We start from the raw sequence: 20701 nt of genomic DNA on the forward strand, positions 1-20701 counted from the left end.
TATATATATATATATATCGATATAAATAATAAAAATAAATATTAAACAATATATATAATCAGCAAATTAGGTAAAATAATATAAAAGAATTATTACACGAATCGATCGAAAAAGACTCGTTTGTTTAGAAAAGTAATGCAAACAAGATTAATATGATGGTTCAAACACAAAATGCTACAAACTAGGATGATTAAAGTGTTCATTATACTTTGTCAAAAAATTGTTCACTATAGTGTATAGTGAAGAACAAAGTAACACTAACATATACGGACATAGTATATCGTTTTTTTATTCATGTCCTTAAGCCGAATGATTTGAGTTAGAACATCAAAAGTAAAAAGAGTGGTATTTTTATTGATCTAAAGTACGTACCATATGTAATAATTGTACTCAAAATTACCATCACTAATTGAAAACATTAGAGATCTCAATTCACATAATCTTTCTCAAAAGTTTCAGAAGCAAAGTTTGAAGATAATGTAATTATATTTTTAAATGCAACTTACAAGATTATTAAATTTTAAATAAAGTTATATTAAATTTTTACATGATTTTTAATTAGAAATTTGTTTGATATAAGTGATTAAGCTCAAGTAGTTAACGAATTTTAATTAAAAAAAAATCGTTCGAGATAATCCGAATTTAAATTCTAACCGAATAATTGCTAATCAAATTTTATTTACATTTTGAATTATTAAGGGCTTCATTTTAATGAAAACCGAGGGTTAAAAGACAAATTTTGGGATAGGAAGCCATTGATGTCAGTCCCTATGTCAGCTGCCTCACAAGCATCCAAAACCTAAAACAAATTGAAGGGTTTGGTGCCAGCTAAAACTCACTCTTTCACATGTTGCTTCTATTGCTAAATTTCTCCTTTAATATACCATTTGATATTAATTTAATTTATAATTAATATGTTGTTTGTCCATTACTTTAATTACACAACTCATCCCACATGGTATACTGAAAAACCTCACAAACACTATATAAACCCCTATTGGTCACCATTAGAAACTCACATCTTCACACTCTCCTCTTAAGCTCTAGTATAGTTTGTATTTGCATGCAAAACATAAAAACTTGCTACTACTACAAGAGTTTAAGATGACTTCCAAAACCGTTTCCTCCCTTGCTCTTTTCCTCACATTCAACATTCTCTTCTTTACACTTGTCTCTTCTTGTGGAACTTGTGGTCCAAATTACCCAAGCCCAAACCCAAAGCACAAGCCAAAGCATAAGCCAAGCCCAAACCCTTCCGGCGGCTCGAGTCCCTCAGGTGGCTCGAGTCCCTCCGGAGGCTCGAGTCCTTATGGTGGCTCGAGTCCTTCTGGTGGCGGCACGGTTACCACGTGCCCACGTGACGCACTAAAACTTGGGGTATGTGCCAATGTCCTAAATGGATTGTTGAATGTAACTTTAGGTCAACCACCAGTTACCCCTTGTTGCTCACTCTTACAAGGCCTAGTTGATCTAGAGGCTGCAGTTTGTCTTTGCACTGCCCTTAAAGCTAACATTTTAGGGATAAATCTCAACCTTCCTATCTCACTTAGCTTGCTTCTCAATGTTTGTTCAAGACAAGCTCCACGTGACTTCCAATGCCCTTAAATTCGTCATGCACGCGCGGCGAGTGCACATTATATATCAACCTATTTAATTTTGCTTCTTAATTATTTGTTTGCTTCTTCATTGAATACGTGCATGGATGGTTAACTTCTTGTTATTCCGTTTGATTTGGTGTTTGTTTAATTTATCTTGCTCAGATTCTCATGATAAATGTATCCCATTTGCTAGGGGAAAAAGATTAATAACTAGTGCTCTTTTTTTCGTTGAGAAATGATTATTTTTGCTTTTATTTTTTGTTTTTTGTCTTGTTAATTTTGATTCAGTGCCCGACATGAGGAAAACGAATATCTAGAAAAAAATATATAAAATACTAAAAGGAAAAGTAAACAGTCATGTAGACGCTGCAATGAAGTCCGTGACTATGGCATATATGTATATTATGAAATTAAATTAAGAATTACTTCTCTCCAAAAAATATTCAAAAATTTGTTTTAAAAGAATTTATATATTTGATTCAAATTTATTAACATTAATTTTTTTGAGTAACTTTTATTTATATTTAGAAATGAATGTGTTGGATTTAAGTATGAATGATTAAATTTTATATTGATTATGAATGAGTAAAATATTAAAATATAAAAATAATATATATATATATATATATATATATCTTAAATTTTTTGATAAAGATCCAAACTCTCTCACAAATGGTATAAGAGCCATGAGTATCATAGCAAATGGTATGGATAAATTTGATTTTCAAAAACCTCTTTGCAACCAAGGTAGATATGAAAGGGTCAAACTTGCTAAAAAATAACCACATAATATATAAGAAAATGTTTTAAATATAATCACACGGCTTATTCCACAAAAGATGGTCGGTTAGTAGTTATCGATAAAATAAAATTGATAGATACTTCCAACCAAATAGAAAAGAGTGAAATACTAATGAAGAAATACATTTTCTAAAGTCACGTGTATTAGAGTTTTAACGGATATTTCTGATAATTAAAACAAAGCTAGCTAGAAAACTAATTAATAAACAAGAAAGAAGTATTAAACAAAAGCAATGTGTCTAGGTTCGTAAAACTAAAACGACTACATGTGTGGGAAATGAAGTATTGAACCATAAAAGAGAAGAGAGCTAGAAACACACAAGAACACAAGTAGACGTACCAAACATTATGATGATTCATGACAATGCAATATAGTTTTATACTAACTCTAGGTTAAGTGAATAACTATTGGGTGAATATAGTGTGATCCAATGGTTAATAAGACCTCTCTATTGTAGTTGTATAAAAACCACTTCAAATTATACTCTGCCTTTGAATACCAAAAATAACTTATGGAGAGAGCAATAAAAAACAAGCAATGAACATGAATTTATGCACGAGTTGGTAGGAGTTAAAGTGACAAATTATGGGAAGTGGTATTGTGGAGAATGTTGTTGGGGACCCACAAGACTTAGTTGGAATTAATCAAAACTTGGGGAGGCCCAATTTCAATTCTGACTTAAGGCTCCTCATGTGGAGAACGAAGGCCCAATTGGTGAAAGGTTTGAAACAAGGGATCCATTACCTCCTTTTCTCTTTTTAATTATTCTACAAGGCTTCACATGTTTGCAACAAAATGCTATTGATATGTTCAAGGGATGATCACACAAGGAAGTTGACATTATCAAACCCTTGCTTTAGCTCTCTAGAAAAGAATAAAATCTTTGTAAAAACCTTTAGGACTCTAGTGGGAGAAGTTTATAGTTTTAGTTTTTTTTTTTTTTTAAATTTTAACGTTCCCTTTAGTCCTCGAAATATGCATATATTAATTTCTCATCATGGAAAATGATTCCCATAAATAAATCTAGAATTCAAACAAACACCTTTATGATATGAGAGATCTCTAAAGATTCCAGATCAAGGTCCATTCATTTCCAAATAAAAAAAATTATGGTCCGTTATTCCTTGGATTGTGACAATATGATTTCTATTCACATGAGTTAATATTTAGAATTAGAATTGATGTTCCAAACACTAGAAACATTCCATAAAATTTCAAAAATTAGAAATTCATTCAAGACTTACAAGTAGAAATTACAGTTACAAAGTACAACTGCATTCGCAGTAAATGATGAGTTACTTAATTAATTAGCAAAAGTAGCTAACAACACTTCATCAGTCATCAACCACAATATAAAGTACAAAAAGTAACACTTAATTAAATGCACTGATAATTAGAGGGTGGAGTCTTCTCACAAGCATTAAGGATCAAACTAAGTGAAATAGGAATATTAATATTAATGCCAAGAATGTTAGCTTTGATTGCAGTGCATAGACAAACAGCAACTTCAAGATCAAGTAGTCCTTCTAAAACAGAACAACATGGATGTTCTGGTGGTGACCCAATCACTGCACCAATTGGCCCATTAAGCAAATTTGCACAAACTCCTAATTGAAGTGCATCTCTAGGACAACTCTTTGTGGAAGGACTTGTGTTTGGGAAAGGAAATTGGTTAGGATTTGGATTTGGTTTTGGACAAAAAAAACAACCATTTGCCATAACAAAAAAAAGCATAACATTGATGATGGAAAAGAGAGCAACATTTGAAGATCTAGAAGAATTCATGATTAAATATAATGGTTAATTTTAGAAATGTAAATGTGTGAAGGAGGAGTGAATGGTGCTGTTATTTATAGTGTAAAACGGTAAATTGTCACAAGTTTTAATGTAAAAACATGTGAACCAACCAAGCTGTCTTTGAGTTTGGATGGTAGTGAAAGCGAATCAATATAAAAAAATAAAATAAAGTAGCCAATAGTAAATATTTGATGAATTGATTATGAAATGGACCAATTGGCATGTGAGTATAGTACTCCCGTGAACTTCATCCATCATCCGCCAGCAAACGACCTGTTACTTGATTTCCCAATGGTTGGTTTGCTTAGATCTCTCTCTCTTTTTTCTATTCAAATCAATAGTGATGGAATAAAACCATCTATCATCTATTTTGGATCTTACTTCCCCTAAATTTATACCTCAAATTCACCTAATAGTAAAAAATCTCTTTATTGAAATTTGACGGTCAATGTTAGCCTTAGGTCAAATTAATTTATTAATACTAACGAAGAATCGCGTTAAGAGATGTTATGATGCAGCGTAGTCATACGAAGTGTCACTTTGTATAAACATTTTGACCTCACACAAATTTAAGAAATCTTAGTTTGTCTGAATTAATAAATTTAAGGTCTTAATTTGTCCAAATTAATAAAAATTTATTTTTTTAATTAAAATAAATTAATCATAATCCTAATTATTAGGAGGAATACTCTACAAAAGCACAATTTTCATCCCTTCAACTTCATCACCATATTCAATAGCTCAACCTACAAACCAATTAATTCTTTAATCCAAAAAAGACAAATTATCCCTACACCAAAACCTCTCTCTTCTCTCCCCTTCTTCGACCAAAATAAATCAATTTGAAAGACAAGTCCAAAGATAACACTGAGGATCTTACCAATAAATGCTATAAAGACATTAGATAAAGACTCTAAAAAGAAATTTTATCTTAAAAGAAACTTTATCTTAGAAAATACAAGTTAAACATCTGTAAAAATAACAAATGCATCATTTTTTATACAAAAGTTACATCTTTTGTTTCCTTGAATATTGTACTAAAGACATATGTTAGTATTTTTCTTAACACAAAATATACATTCACTGTAAATATTACAATATTTAATAAATTTATGTTGGACATCTTGCTCTAAAGCTGCAACACTTACAATATAACATACATTATCTTCTTCTCAATTCATTTGAGAGGGTCATTTAAGACAATTTTTTTATTTAGAATCACCTTTACAAATTATGTTTTTCTCATTTAATTTAAAATAAATGGTTTAAACATCTTTTTTTACATTATTATATAATTTCGTCGTCTGAGTGATACATTATTTTGTTCGTCATTTGGTTTAGAATAATTTTAATTTATTACAAATTTCAATCAATAACTTTAGTGTCATCAATGTTACAGATTTGTAGATATAAATATTTCAAACACTTAATTTTTTTTAAATATCTAAGCATGTTGTCCTTTGTCTTATGTTGTTCGTGTGTTATTAATTTGTGTACCATAATTTTGTTCGCTGATTCATTATTTTTTATTTAGACAACTTTAAAATTATATTATATCGCAGTATTTCATCAATTTGAATGAATGAATATTCTTTTTTTAATAAAAAAATATTGATTTCACCTTGTCATTCTTGTTTGTTTCTTATATATAAGACTAAAGGAGTAATAAATAATTTAATTTCATATTTCCATAATAATAAATAATTTTTTTAAAAAAAATTATCCTTTATGGAAATTTGTTCCATGAACACAAATCAACTATTAAAAAATAAAATGAAAATTAATTAAAAGATAATTAAAGAATAATAACATTAAATATGGGTTATTGAAAAATAAAATTAAAATTAATTAAAGGATAATCAAAGTATAATAACATTAAATATGGTAGACATAGTTAATAATTATTTATATTTTAGAATTTAAATCAACAAGCATAATTTTATTTATATATTTGAGAGAAAGAAAATATGTACTACATCCACCTCAATATTATAAGACCTCGTTTCTTGTTTTTATTCTCAAGTGTATATATATATATTTCATTTTTTATTTTTTATTTTTTTATTTTCAAAATACCCTAGTTTGAAATTTATTTAAGCAATTGTCCTACTTTTTTTTAAAGTAGGAAATCGTTTAACGAGGAAGCGACCAGCCGAAGGAAAAAATTTCAAAACGTAATAGGAAGTCGCTTTCCCAGGGAACGACCTGCCTTTTTATTTATTTTATATTTTAACATTTTTTATGAATTTAATTATTTAAAAATTAAAATAAAATACATTAATAAATTATAAATAAATTTTATATTTTTATTATTATTATTATAGTAATAAATAATTATTACAATTATAATTAAAAATTATTATAATTAAAATGATTAAATTATATTATATTATAAATTTTTAAAAAATACATTAAAATTAACAAAAAAGAATACATTAAAATTAACAAAAAAAAAAAAATACATCAAATTTGAGTAGATGTACGAGTATCGTTTGAACAATGTTTTCTAGTATGACCAGAGACCTGACATAATCCGCATTTTCTTGGTACTCTTTCTGTAGTGTTCATTTATGTTCTAATGCGTTTGTTCTTTGAACGACATTTTTTTACTCTCCGCATTAGTGGATTGTGACACACCTTAAGACCTTCATATTGTGGTCAATATCCTTCGTTTGGTATGGGTTGGAACACTTCATCATAGACTTTTAGTACCGTTACCACCTTGTACACATCAGGTATAAGGCTCAAATAATTATATTTTATGCTAGAACACGATGCTATCATATGTGAACAACGCATATGTTTAGCTTGATATTTTCCACAATTGCACCACTTGTTATAAAGGTTTACATTGAAATGGCCAATTGGTCGCCCTTCTCTTGAAACTATTGTCTCGTGGACCATGAAAGTATGGTTGCTCCGATCAAATCTATTCACCCTATGACTATTGTATTTACTTATTTCCAAAGCAGTGATGGGAAGGTTGCGCGGGCCTTTTAATATTGCGTTGATCATTCCATAATGTTGGTTGCCATCTGACTCCAACGACTACCTCCATCGAATGCTTGAATCCAATCTTGTCGATGTATGTTGTCTAATCATTTCAAAGCATCTGGGTTTACTATGCCGATTTCTCTGCAGTAGTATCGATATGTAGGCTCATTGATCGAGTAACTTGTATTGAAACAGTAGACAATTATATAAATTAATAATAAAATTATTAAAAATTACACTAATTATAAAAATTAAGAAAGAACCTATTACCCATAGAAATAACTTTTTTCTTACAAGCATTGTCCTTAAATTCATTTGCAAAATTTTGTGAAATATGTCGGACACAGAACATATGCTTTGATGGATGATCTTGTCACCCATTATTCGGATTATTATAAGCACTCATAATGGATTCGTGTCTACTTGAAATCAAACAAATGTTGGCTTGTGGAGTGACATATTTTCTCAAATTTCTCAAAAAGAAACTTCAACCCTCTTTTGTCTCACCTTCCACAATAGCATAAGCTTCACATAACTTTGGAAGATGTATATTACATTTTAGGATTAAATGTTTCTGATTTACCTGTTAGCGGTTCTAATTTTATGCATGTTAAAGAATTTTGTCAAGATTACTTAGGAGTTATCCCACATAAGGGAGCAACAAAAGGTAATTCTATTAAATTAAAGTGGCTCAAGGATACGTTTGACAATGTTGATGAAGATACATCTGAATTAGAAAAACAAGCATCGTGTCAAGCATATATCATATCTATGATTGAAGGGTTATTGATGCTTGACAATTCCAACAACCGTGTATTTCTCAAATATCTTTCATTGTTAGCAGATTTAAATAAAGTATCCCAATACAGTTGGGGTTCAACAGTTTTAGCTGCATTTTATAGAGAATTATATCTTGCAACGAAAATCGATGTAATATCTATGGGAGGATGTGCATTATTGTTACAAAATTGGGCATAGTATTTTTTGTCTTGTGTCGCTCCTGAATCTCTCAAACCATGGATATTTTTACTTGCACAAAGGTAATTATATTATTTTATATTATTTTTTCTTTTTTTAAAACCAATTGCTTACCATATTACTAATTTTATTATATTTTTTATTTTTGTTATATACGACAGATTTAATTCTAGTGGTTTAAATTTCTCTAAAGTTCTTCGTAATGACGTAGAAGGATACCGAAAAAAATTGATCACATGATGGTTGAGAAAGTAATATATCCATTCACATTTACTCAAACTTTTCAAATATTTTATCTTTTATACTTGATAATTACTTTAACTTATTTTTTACATATCTATTTTATTGGAGACCTTATCTCGGATTCCAACATGAAGTTTCTAAATAAGAGAGGCTCACTTGGACTACATGTACTTATTTACTATGTTATCATATTGTTGAAAAACATCATACAAATATAGTCAACTCGAGTTCGGTTTCCATCAACAAATACCACAACCACCAGAAGACATGAAAATGTATCATGAGGCGTGAGAATTTCGTGTTGCAAGGTAACATCGTACAAGGTGTTTTATGTCATAGCACATAATATATGATTTAGTTTAGACAACACACAAAATTATTTATATTTGTAGAACAATATGTGTGTGATCCCCATTTACAACCGCCGTCATATCCTCATGTGCAATTGACCTCCCAATCAACCCCAAAACAACAAAATACAGGAGGATTGTCTTTAACATCACCTCACCTACACATCGCTACTGAAGTTCCATGTTATGATCCACCACCGACTCAATATTACATTTCGTTAGTGCCAGAAATATCAATCACCGGTTATCCGAAAGAACATGGGCTTCTCGATAATTTTTTGGAACTTAACGCACAATTTCTGAGTCGGCTTATGCTGTATTTAATTCGATGTATAATCCTCAATTTTAAAATTTAATGGAAGCAGGTGGCAGTGATTCTAATCCACCTACAACATACATTGATGAAAATTATCAAAATCAGGATGAACCGAAGAACCGCAACTTGTTCAAAGAGTTAGATGAGTTCGACGACATCTTAGATGCATGACTGAGGATCATTTAGGTGGACATCATTGATATAAATTTGATTTTTTTTTTCTCAAATATGATGTATTTTTATTGTTAATTTAATGTATTTCGTTTCATTTTCATGTTATTAATATAATATTATTTTTATTTAATTGTTATTATTATTTTTTGCAATAAATTTAATAATTTTTAATTATAGTTATAATAATTATTTATTATAATTAATTATTATAATTAAAATATAAAATTTATACATAATTTATTATTAGTATTTTTAATTTTTAAATAACTAAATTAATAACAAATGTTAAAATATAAAAAATAAAAAGGGCAGTTACATATCGTTCTCTAGGGAAGCGACCTCCTATTACATTTTGAAACTTTTCCCTTCAGTTGATCGCTTCTTGAGAAAGGGACTTCTTACTTAAAAAAAAAGACATTCACGTAAATAAATTTCAAACTAGGATATTTTAAAAATAAAAAATAGGATATATATATCAAAAACCTTTTTTTAATAAGCGCTGTAAAATGTGCACCCAATATATGCATTATAGTGCACATTTTACAGCGCTCTTTTCAATAAGCGTTGTAAAAGGTGCATAATAATGCATATAATGTGTGCGCATTTTACAGCGCTTATTTAAAAAACGTTGTAAAATGTGCATATCAAGCGCACAATATATTTACATGTTTTACAGCGCTTTTTCTTTTGAAAAAGCGTTGTAAATTGCTTAAAAAAAACGTTGTAAAATCATATTTTCCGCGTAGTAAAAACACTATAGTTTAAGCACTTTTGTATTCGAATTTTAAAAACTTATTACTATAATTAGAGGCCAAGGTTAATATTTAAGTAAAATACAAAGGGCAAAAAAATATATTTTAGTTAAAATAAAATAAGAAAATATTTATCGTATTAAAATACATATATAATATATATTCTTATGTATAAGTATAAGTTCATCCAAATAAGTGTTTAAATATATTTAAACTATGATAATAAATTCAGTTTGATAAATTTTTGATTCCTACAAATATATTATATTTTCTTGTTAGTTATTTTAATTTTTTTAAACAATTGATTTGTTTTTTTTTTTTGAATGATTTTTAATCTCTTTTTTGAATGATAAATTCAATAGAAATATATTGTTTTTTTAAACAACAAAATTTATCAAATCCAATTGGCACAAGAAGTGAAACAATGATATCCCCAATCTTGCCTGCTGCAAAAAAAAAAAAAAAAAAAAACTTAAAATATTGCCTGGTGCCTGGTGAAAAAAAAAATGTACACTTACAACATGATATCCCCAATATGTAACAACCTCATTTTTATTAAGCTGGTTACTCTAAAAGCAGTTTGATGTTGCTCAATTTTTATCTAACGAACTTATTATTTAACTGAATGACGGTTTAATGATTAAACGTAGACAATATTTTTGTTTTTGGCAGAAAACAAAAACAAATCTTGATACTATATCTTAATCTCGTAATCAATAATCAATTATGTACATTTGTGTTCACACAAATTAACTATTTTAAGATCGAAATTTTCGGCCAGATGTTTGCGAGCTGAATAAACTTTAGGAAAGTACATGTGGAGCCCATTTTAGTCAAACCATGCCCGTGAATCTAATTTGTCCATATATACTTCATAAAATTATCATAATTGCCTCAACAAAAAAAATTATCACCATCCTCATCATATTATAAAAAGAAAAATTGTCTTAGCTGAATAACTTCCACCGATAACATGCCAATTATGCCATGATCCAAACGCGTGGAAAACTTTTATTTTGCTTTTAAAAGTAATAATTAGCACTCAAGGTCACAGGCTGATCTGAAATGGATCTATTTGAAGAAAATATTTAAGTCAATAATAATAGACATGTCGAGAAGGATTAAAAGGAATATAAGAATGTGGAACGGTTCCTAACTCAGAATGTCACGCGTTAAAATTTTGGACTTAATGGTTCAAAAAAATGTTTTGGATTAATTTTGCGGATAGGTTTAATTTTGATGCACCGTACACTTAATATATTATAATTAAGCATGTATATCACTTTATAAATAATTATAATAAATTGTTTTTTTAAACAACAAAATTTATCAAATCCAATTGGCACAAGAAGTGAAACAATGATATCCCCAATCTTGCCTGCTGCAAAAAAAAAAAAACAATTACACTTACAATATTGCCTGGTGCCTGGTGAAAAAAAAAATGTACACTTACAACATGATATCCCCAATATGTAACAACCTCATTTTTATTAAGCTGGTTACTCTAAAAGCAGTTTGATGTTGCTCAATTTTTATCTAACGAACTTATTATTTAACTGAATGACGGTTTAATGATTAAACGTAGACAATATTTTTGTTTTTGGCAGAAAACAAAAACAAATCTTGATACTATATCTTAATCTCGTAATCAATAATCAATTATGTACATTTGTGTTCACACAAATTAACTATTTTAAGATCGAAATTTTCGGCCAGATGTTTGCGAGCTGAATAAACTTTAGGAAAGTACATGTGGAGCCCATTTTAGTCAAACCATGCCCGTGAATCTAATTTGTCCATATATACTTCATAAAATTATCATAATTGCCTCAACAAAAAAAATTATCACCATCCTCATCATATTATAAAAAGAAAAATTGTCTTAGCTGAATAACTTCCACCGATAACATGCCAATTATGCCATGATCCAAACGCGTGGAAAACTTTTATTTTGCTTTTAAAAGTAATAATTAGCACTCAAGGTCACAGGCTGATCTGAAATGGATCTATTTGAAGAAAATATTTAAGTCAATAATAATAGACATGTCGAGAAGGATTAAAAGGAATATAAGAATGTGGAACGGTTCCTAACTCAGAATGTCACGCGTTAAAATTTTGGACTTAATGGTTCAAAAAAATGTTTTGGATTAATTTTGCGGATAGGTTTAATTTTGATGCACCGTACACTTAATATATTATAATTAAGCATGTATATCACTTTATAAATAATTATAATAAAAATTAAATGTTTTTAATTATTTTATAATTGTATTAATTAAATAGTATATAAAAAAAATTAAATTGATGGTATATATAAATTAAAAAGTTAAATAAATTTTTTTATTTTTTTATTATTTTATTTTTCATATTTACAAAATTAATTTATCAACATTTAGTACTTTGAAGTTTCTTATTTATATATATATATATTTTTAATTTTAAACCAATTATTTGAATTTTTTAATAATAATTTTAGTAATATTTAAGATATATTTAACTACCTTACAAAAATCTAAAATTTTTTAAAATAAATTTTTAAACTTCGAGACTTATAAATTCATATTTCATTTATTGCTTGTTAAAAAGTAGAATTTTTTTAATATTAGTACAAAAAAACATTTAAAAATTTGAAGAATAGATAATAGTTAAATTAAAATTATGAATTAAAAATTTATAAATTATTTTATAAAAATTAAAAATAAAATTGTGAGATTTTATAAGGAATTTAATCTTGAATAATTTAATTTTTTCTCTAATTATCTACTTTTACAAAGGGGCATGGATGGTGCTACACCAGTTGCATATATAATATTATGTTTGTTCAATTTATTTGTACTCTTGTTTGCTTCTATGCATACTTAGATAGGGATTAACATAAGAATGAAGTTTTTGGCTAATTAGTAATTAGTTATGAGTACTGTATATGTTCGCTTCTCTCTCAACAAAAATCATGAATTTAGGATTAAAGTAAATAACTCATTTTAAACATAAAATAAATAATATATAAAAAATTAAATTAGATGTTATAAGTAAATTATAATAAACAAGTTTATTATGAATCAATTTTACTCGCTTGTTCTTCTAGCAGATCTAGAAGTTGTTTTGAATAATTTTATTTTGGTTCTTTTAAATAAAAACGTTAGATGATTTAAATTTAATTAATATATATATTGTGATAGTAAATTCAATAATTTAAAGTTAAGTTATAGATAAAGTTTTGTCAAATATTATTACGGTCAGAAATCGAATTTGGATAAGCTTATATTTTATTTTTGCCAGGCACCTAGTTTCTTTTTTTGACAAATGAGGATAGGTTCCACTCAAAAAAAGTAGGCTTATCTGCTTTTTTTTCAACACTTAAGACTTTGTGATGCAAATGACACACAACTAGCGAGAACAAACAAATAACAATAGTATAACCTATTAAATTGGAATACAAGGTTGCTCTGGTTAGAGTGAAAGGAATTGAATAACAAGGAGATTGACGGCTTTACCTCACTTATAATATTATTAACTTTTAGTTATTTATTTTTAAAATTAGTTTTTTATTTTTCGTGTCTACAATTCGTGGAATTTTATTGATATTACTCTATTTTTTATGATGTTGTATGTTTATTAATGATGTGTTAGTGATATAACACTACTAAATTGTATAATATTAAACTTATAACATTAATTAATATTTGTTTTACTATTTTTTATTCGACAAAATTTCACAAACGTCTTTATTAGTAGTAACATAAAACATATTACAGAAAAAAAGAGAAAAATGTGGAACTTAATTCTATTTTATTCAATTTAGTTGTAACTCATTTTTATTATGTCACTATTGAGATTATTGTATCATAAAAAAAAATTGGAGGAGGACAAACAAAATTCCACAAATTATAAAAGAGAGGGCCAAAAATTCAATTTTAAAGAGACTAAAAGTTGATTAGAAGTAAAATAAAAAAACTAAAAATACATGAAATCAAGTAAACAACGATTCCACGTGTTATACACTTATAGCGTACTACTGAATTTTTTTTTTACAAAAAATAAACTACTAAATCTATATAAAAATCATTATAAGTTTCAGGTAAAAAAATGTTCAAAATCACTTCTCAAATGAATGAAGAAGAGAAAACTTACTTTTGTTAGGAAAAATATAGCTGAGGTTTATTACATACATAATATATATTTATACATTCCTATCTTGAAAGGAATCACAAGATAACAACAAAACCAATAAAAAATACTAAAAAAATACCAGACAAAACTTAAATATTTGTTTTTATAGATATTTTACGTATCGTTCTTATATTTTTTACGATTAAATATGTGTGCTTATTTTATGAGTATTGATTGACAAAGTTTTACGAGTGTTTATTTCTTTCTAAATATTTCTAAGACTACCTTTTTATTCAACAGTATAATTGTTGTCTTTTTATTTAAAAAAAGTTAGTGTATCTCTCTATATAGAAAGTAAATATTGACTCCTAGCCTTTGTTTGGTTTTGTAAAGATAGTAAGCGGAAAGGAAGAGAAAGATATTAAAGTAGACCAAAAAAACAAAATATGGAAAGAGATACATTTTATTGGTTTGTGAGAGAAAAACTTTATTTGGGTTAATATTGCAAGAGAGAAACATATATGAAGGAGAAATTCACTTTCCTGACTTAATTCAATAGATAATATATAAGAGGACAATAAAACATATGCAGAATGGAAAAATTACCTAAAATTTAAATTGAATATTACAAAGACGATAAAAAATAGTTGTTAAGTCTTAAATTAATTAATAAATATTAATATTATTAAGTTAATATTTTATCTGATATCTAAACGCATGATTTAATAGTTGTGTGTAAATTTATTATAATATTTATCATCTCTTTAATTGATAAAAAAAATAAAAGAATAAAAATAAAATATATTACAAAAAGAATTAATTATCATACAATACAATTTTTTTTAAACAATCTTAATAATTTTAAAATGTTTATTTTATTTTCTTATATTGAATAAAAATAAAATAAATAAGATAATCTATTTAGATTAAAATATAAGCGAAAAGAATATAAGAGAAATTAATGTATTTTGTTAGAAAAAATTAGAAAAATTAATTTTTTAAATATTTTTTATTTATATTTTATTATAGAATAATATTAGTTTTTATTGTTTTATGACACACGAGAGTCTATAAGATTAAAAAAAAAACGTATATTTTCTCTTTTGGTTGATAAAAGCAAAATAATAATAATAAATAAAATAAAATATTGAATAAAAAAAAGTAACAACAAAAAACCAAATGCCAGGACCCATATGCTAATTCTTAATCCTTGTCCAATTTGGAGGAATTGATCACATGTGGGGCCCAATATCATATTTCCTTCTCTTTCCATGTTTTCTCATTCATCACACCAATAAGGTTTTGAGAATCGAGTTTTCATCCCCAATTGTTCTTTTTCATTCAACTAAACACTACATTATTTGTCTTGGATTAAGTGATTTATTTGATTATTTTCTATAAATTAAGTTAAAAAATTATATAATTAAAAGGATTATTTTCTTATTAAACCACTCTTTTTGAAATAGACTGTGTTGTTGTTGTAGATAATACAGATGATAACGGGAGCAATAGTATTGAATATGGTGACCTTATTAGAAGCTGCCAACAAATTATGAAACAAAATAATAAATTTGTGGTTAGTTAATCGAGTGACTTATCAGTTAATATATCCATCTCATTTTTATGATAGTCACCAAGCTTTTAATCATATTCCATATCTTGTATTATTGAACTTATTTTAAATGATATGCAATAAATTTATTTTCGTAAACAAAAAAATAAATGATTTCTATTAACTATTGAAAAAATATAAAATATTATATTACAAATTAAAAGGTACTCATTTTGAGAAATTTTTTTGCAAATGAATCTTTCAAAATGGAGTGCATTAAAATGGAGTGGATAGGTCACACCAATTAATAAGGATCTATGCTATAGCTTTCGTTTGACTCATATGAGACAATTTTTTTAATTTTTTAATTGGTAAGATCAAGACTTCTAAAAATACTCATTTAACTAAAAATGTTATATTATAAATCACATAAAATATTTGTTAGAGTTATTAAATTGACTTATTTAAATAAATATATAAATAATATTTTATTATTATTACTAATTATTATATTAAAATTTAATTTTTTTGTTATATATTGAATTTTTAATAATTTAAGCATATCAATTTTTTTTTTAATTTTTAACATATATAATGTATTATTATAAAATAAAATTGACGTAGAATGTCATAAAAGTTAGATTTTTTAAATTTTCATGGTAAACCTCAAAATAAAAATTAATTTAATTAATATGTTAGTTTATTATTCTATTTGAAGATATGTCTAATTATTTATTCAAATATATTAAAATAAAATATGACTTTTAAATATATCAAAATCAAACTCATTTCTAATAAATAAACATATATCACACTACATATCAAACTTAAATTTTGAATTTTTAAATAATTATTTATATCCATAGATGTGATGTGATCAGTATAATTGAATTTTTTTAAAAGATTATTTACCATTAAAAAGTGAGAAAGTGTTGAAAATACTTTCTTCTCAATATTCACTCTTTAATTAAATAAAATTATTTTGAATCCTACTCTTTAAAAATAATCTCACATAAAATAATAAAACTCATAAATTTCACCTATAACAAAGTGAATGTTAAAGAAATGCCCAAAAAAATGTTTCTAGCACTCATACCATCATCTTTGCTTAATTATTGTAAAGAAAAAAGAAAACCATTTTTATATCTTTGGTTAAGATTTTATATATATATATATATATATATATATATATATATATATATATGTATGTATATATGTGTGTGTGTGAGAGGTGAATATAATCAAAATCTTTATAATAGACGCTTTTGATTGATGTCAGTCGCACATCAGCACACAAGTATCCAAAACCTATTTTAAGGGCATATACTCTGACAGCTATAGCTATAATTCACGTATATATTATGTGCTTTTAAATGGTTTATATAAATATTTATTCATTTAAATTAATTAAGTAAGTAAGTTATCAATTCAAATTTAACATCGCAAAAAATAAAAAATAAAGATAAATTTGTGAATATACTCATAATATTTAAGTTAATAACATAAAACAAAAATATATAATGTATATAAATAATTTGATAAAATTAAATGATCAAAATACTTGTATTTATGAATTTGCAACGTTGATAATCTAAAAATTTGAATCAATAATTGATTGAAGTTGATCTATCAATCTAAATCAAATAAGCATTGTAATAATATGGTAAATCAAACAATTACCGCACCAAGATGGAAAATCAAACAACGTCAATTTGAAATGACAATATCACAACAACAAAAAAAAATACAAAAAAAAATCTACTTCGTCTAGACATGATTTATTTAAATTAAATAGAGAAAAAAAGCACAAATATAATTCTGAATCAAAAAATAATTTAAAACGACTCTTTCCGATGAATGAAAAAAGAAGAGAAATTTTGTTGATGTTTATAACAGAATCAAAACAAAGCTTGCTTCCATATTGAGCACCGGATTATATAGGTAATTTATCTGTGGTCTTAAAAATGTGGTGTTTATTTGAATGGACGTCTAATGAAATGTTGTTTTTTACCGGTTGTATTTTGTTTTACTCATAAAAAAATGTTATTTTTTTTACTCATATTGTTAAGCATAGTAATATTAAGTTATTGGTGAGTATTAATTAATAATATTTTTTGAATTATATATGAGAGGAAATAAATATTTAAATAACCAAATGAGATAGCAACATATATTTTTGTGGGTGTTCTGAGAGCTTAATTTATCTCAACCCCGTTTAATTAGTTCCTACACAACTCACCCCACCCTACCCACTTGGAGTTCCAATTCCAAAAACAAATACACTATATAAACCCCAATTACCACCAAACAATTATCATCTTCACATCCACTTTCTTCTCTAAGTTTGTATTTGCAAGTTAGTTGAAGAAAACATTAACACTTGTTAGCTACTACAAGAGTTTAAGATGGCTTCCAAAACTTGTTCCACACTTGCTCTTTTCTTCACACTCAACCTCCTCTTCTTTTCACTTGTTTCAGCTTCTGGATCTTGTTCATGCAACCCAAATCCAAACCCAAACCCAAAGCCCAGCCCAACTCCAAAGCCAAAGCCAAACCCAAACCCAAAGCCCAACCCAAGTCCAAAACCCAACCCAAGTCCAAAACCAACCCCTTCAAGTGGCTCATGTCCCAGTGATACACTAAAACTTGGTGTATGTGCCAATGTCCTAAATGGGTTACTAAATATAAAATTGGGTCAACCACCGGTGGCCCCTTGTTGCTCACTTCTAGAAGGCCTAACTGATCTTCAGGCTGCAGCCTGTCTTTGCACTGCCCTTAAAGCTAACATTTTGGGCATCAATCTTAACCTTCCCATTTCACTTAGCTTGCTTCTTAATGTTTGCTCAAAGAAAGTCCCACGTGATTTCCAATGTGCCTAATTAAAATCCTGCATATGACGTATACACAATAAAATCAAAATCATATTAATATATGTTTTTTTTTTAAGTTTTTGTCCTTTTGTGCTAGTTGTGGCTTTTTTCATTGGTTTTTCGAATTTCCATCCATGAGTGTTTTTTTCTTCTACGTGCATGGATGATTGATTATTAACAGCTCGTTATAGTCCTATCATTCATTGCTTTCTTTTATTTTGTCATAGTATTGCAATAAATAAAAATTCCCTATGTTTTGCTTTATGTAAATCGCAAGGGAATCAAAGTGTTGTAAGTTATATTTTGATTGAGAAATTAATAATATATATATATACATCTGTTTATTATATCTTTCTTATCTTATGCATGCTTTATTATTATCTTTTTGTCCTTTGGGCGTGTGTGAAATTAGTAGCTGCTCAGGAAAAATAATTGATCTATTCAGTAAGGCTATGTTTGAGAATTAAGATAGAATGGACAGGGGAGTGGATGAGAAAGGAGGATGATCCCAACTTGGGAGAACTAAAAATTAACCAATTAGTAGATGGTTTTGTTGTGATTTAAAAAAATTATCAAACTCTTGCCCTCATTTTTTAAATGTCCTAAACAAGGAAAATGTTTGACCATAAGCTTCTCCTCTCCTCTACAAAATATATAAATCAACTAAATTTATTATGGGAAGTAGAAGAAATAGAGAAAATAATGCGTAGAACATTGACTAGGTTTTTTTATTTCATTTTAATAACTTCACTTTTTTAAAAAATTATCAAAAACTTCCATTTTAAAATTATACATTAAAATTTTTTTTCCTCTTCTCTACAAGTTGTCTTTGCAATTCTCTACAAGTTGTCTTTGCAAAAGACAACTTCCTTAACGAAGCTCGTATTTGCAAAGGCAACTTCTTCAAACAATTTTTTTATAAAAAAAATCATTTTTTTCAAATTAACAATAAATATATATATATATATATATTAAAAATTAAAAAAGTGTAAAAAAAAAAATACAGATTATATCAGTTAACTTTTCATTTTCAAAAATATTAAATGTTACAAGCAACTCTAGTCAATCTACAATAAAATTAATGTTGAATGTGGCCTCCAATAACACATTGCTGATGTTTTCTCACACGTACGGAATTTTGACGACGCCAAGAAATGAAGATTATGTCGGTTAAGTGGCTATACCCGAAAATATTTTTCTAATATTACAGACAACTCTAATTAATCTATGTAAATTAAAATTTATATTTTTGTATTTTTATGAAATATATATATATATATATATATATATATATTGTTAATTTGAAAAAAAAGTTAATTTTTTTTGTTTGAAAAATTCCTTAAGAAAGTCGCCATTTGCAAAGGCGACTTGTAGGTGGGTTCAAAAATAGAATATTTTAATATATAATTTTAAAAAATGAATATTTCAATAAACTTTTTTGAAAAAGAGAATATTAAAAAAACAAAAAACATCAATAAATAAAATAGAGAAATTATAAGGTGAGATGTATTTTTTATCTCTTAAGTGATAAAGTTTAATTCGTAGCGTGCAAGAACAATACGTGGTATTAGAAATGACAAAAAATTGTATTTGCATGTACCTACCAATATTTTTTGTGACGTATTATGTTTTTTTATATGCCTGAATAGAAAATGTAACAGATGATTTGTATTTATGTGGATAAAAAAGTTGTGCTTCGTAGCTAGGCGTTACTGAATGAGCTTGTGATTCTCTTTCTTTAAGCAATTAGTGGACCTGACAGAGCTTAAGGCCCAAATATTCAAACAAATAGATCACATAGGACAAGGAATTAAATGGAGAGAGGTGTCGTTAATTCTTACTACAATGATTCATTCTTATAATAGGACCGACCGTTCCACGTGCTTAAGACATAATGAATAATTTTTGGGATTCCGACGATATTACTAAGGTGCGGGACCTGTTGTTCTCAAGATCATTGCTCCTTTGATTTTGAATATAAAATAATTATTTTAATAAAAATTCATCTATTTAGTTTTAAATTTTGCGTTCAATATTTTTTCTTCTTTTATATTTGAGGTTAAAAAGAGTAAATTAATAGGGCAAACTTTTCTCTTATTAAATCTAATACTAGTTCTCATAGTAGCAGTTTACATCGCACAACTATTATATATTGATGATCCAAA

At 26.9% G+C, this 20701-nt stretch overlaps 3 protein-coding genes across 3 annotated transcripts; 2 read left to right on the forward strand and 1 right to left on the reverse strand.

Moving 5' to 3' along the window:
* Positions 1 to 1001: 1001 nt before the first annotated feature.
* LOC101497736 (14 kDa proline-rich protein DC2.15-like) lies at positions 1002 to 1852 on the forward strand. Its single transcript, XM_004516781.4, has one exon. It carries the CDS (start codon positions 1105 to 1107, stop codon positions 1603 to 1605), a length of 501 nt encoding a protein of 166 aa, XP_004516838.1. The 5' UTR covers positions 1002 to 1104; the 3' UTR covers positions 1606 to 1852.
* Positions 1853 to 3777: 1925 nt separating this feature from the next.
* LOC101497403 (14 kDa proline-rich protein DC2.15-like) lies at positions 3778 to 4185 on the reverse strand. The gene has a single exon (XM_004516780.4). The coding sequence runs from the start codon at positions 4183 to 4185 to the stop codon at positions 3778 to 3780; it is 408 nt and encodes a 135-aa protein (XP_004516837.1).
* Positions 4186 to 17920: 13735 nt separating this feature from the next.
* LOC101497066 (14 kDa proline-rich protein DC2.15-like) lies at positions 17921 to 18883 on the forward strand. The gene has a single exon (XM_004516779.4). It carries the CDS (start codon positions 18072 to 18074, stop codon positions 18543 to 18545), a length of 474 nt encoding a protein of 157 aa, XP_004516836.1. The 5' UTR covers positions 17921 to 18071; the 3' UTR covers positions 18546 to 18883.
* The last annotated feature ends 1818 nt before the right edge of the window (positions 18884 to 20701 follow it).

Source organism: Cicer arietinum, chromosome 7, assembly GCF_000331145.2.
Source record: "Cicer arietinum cultivar CDC Frontier isolate Library 1 chromosome 7, Cicar.CDCFrontier_v2.0, whole genome shotgun sequence".
Classification (NCBI taxonomy): Eukaryota; Viridiplantae; Streptophyta; class Magnoliopsida; order Fabales; family Fabaceae; genus Cicer; species Cicer arietinum.

What these genes read in the sequence shown, in the direction of transcription:
- LOC101497736 (XM_004516781.4), top strand. Translation starts at nt 1,105, where the DNA reads ATGACTTCCAAAACCGTTTCCTCCCTTGCTCTTTTCCTCACATTCAAC.
- LOC101497066 (XM_004516779.4), top strand. Translation starts at nt 18,072, where the DNA reads ATGGCTTCCAAAACTTGTTCCACACTTGCTCTTTTCTTCACACTCAAC.
- LOC101497403 (XM_004516780.4), bottom strand. Translation starts at nt 4,185, where the DNA reads ATGAATTCTTCTAGATCTTCAAATGTTGCTCTCTTTTCCATCATCAAT.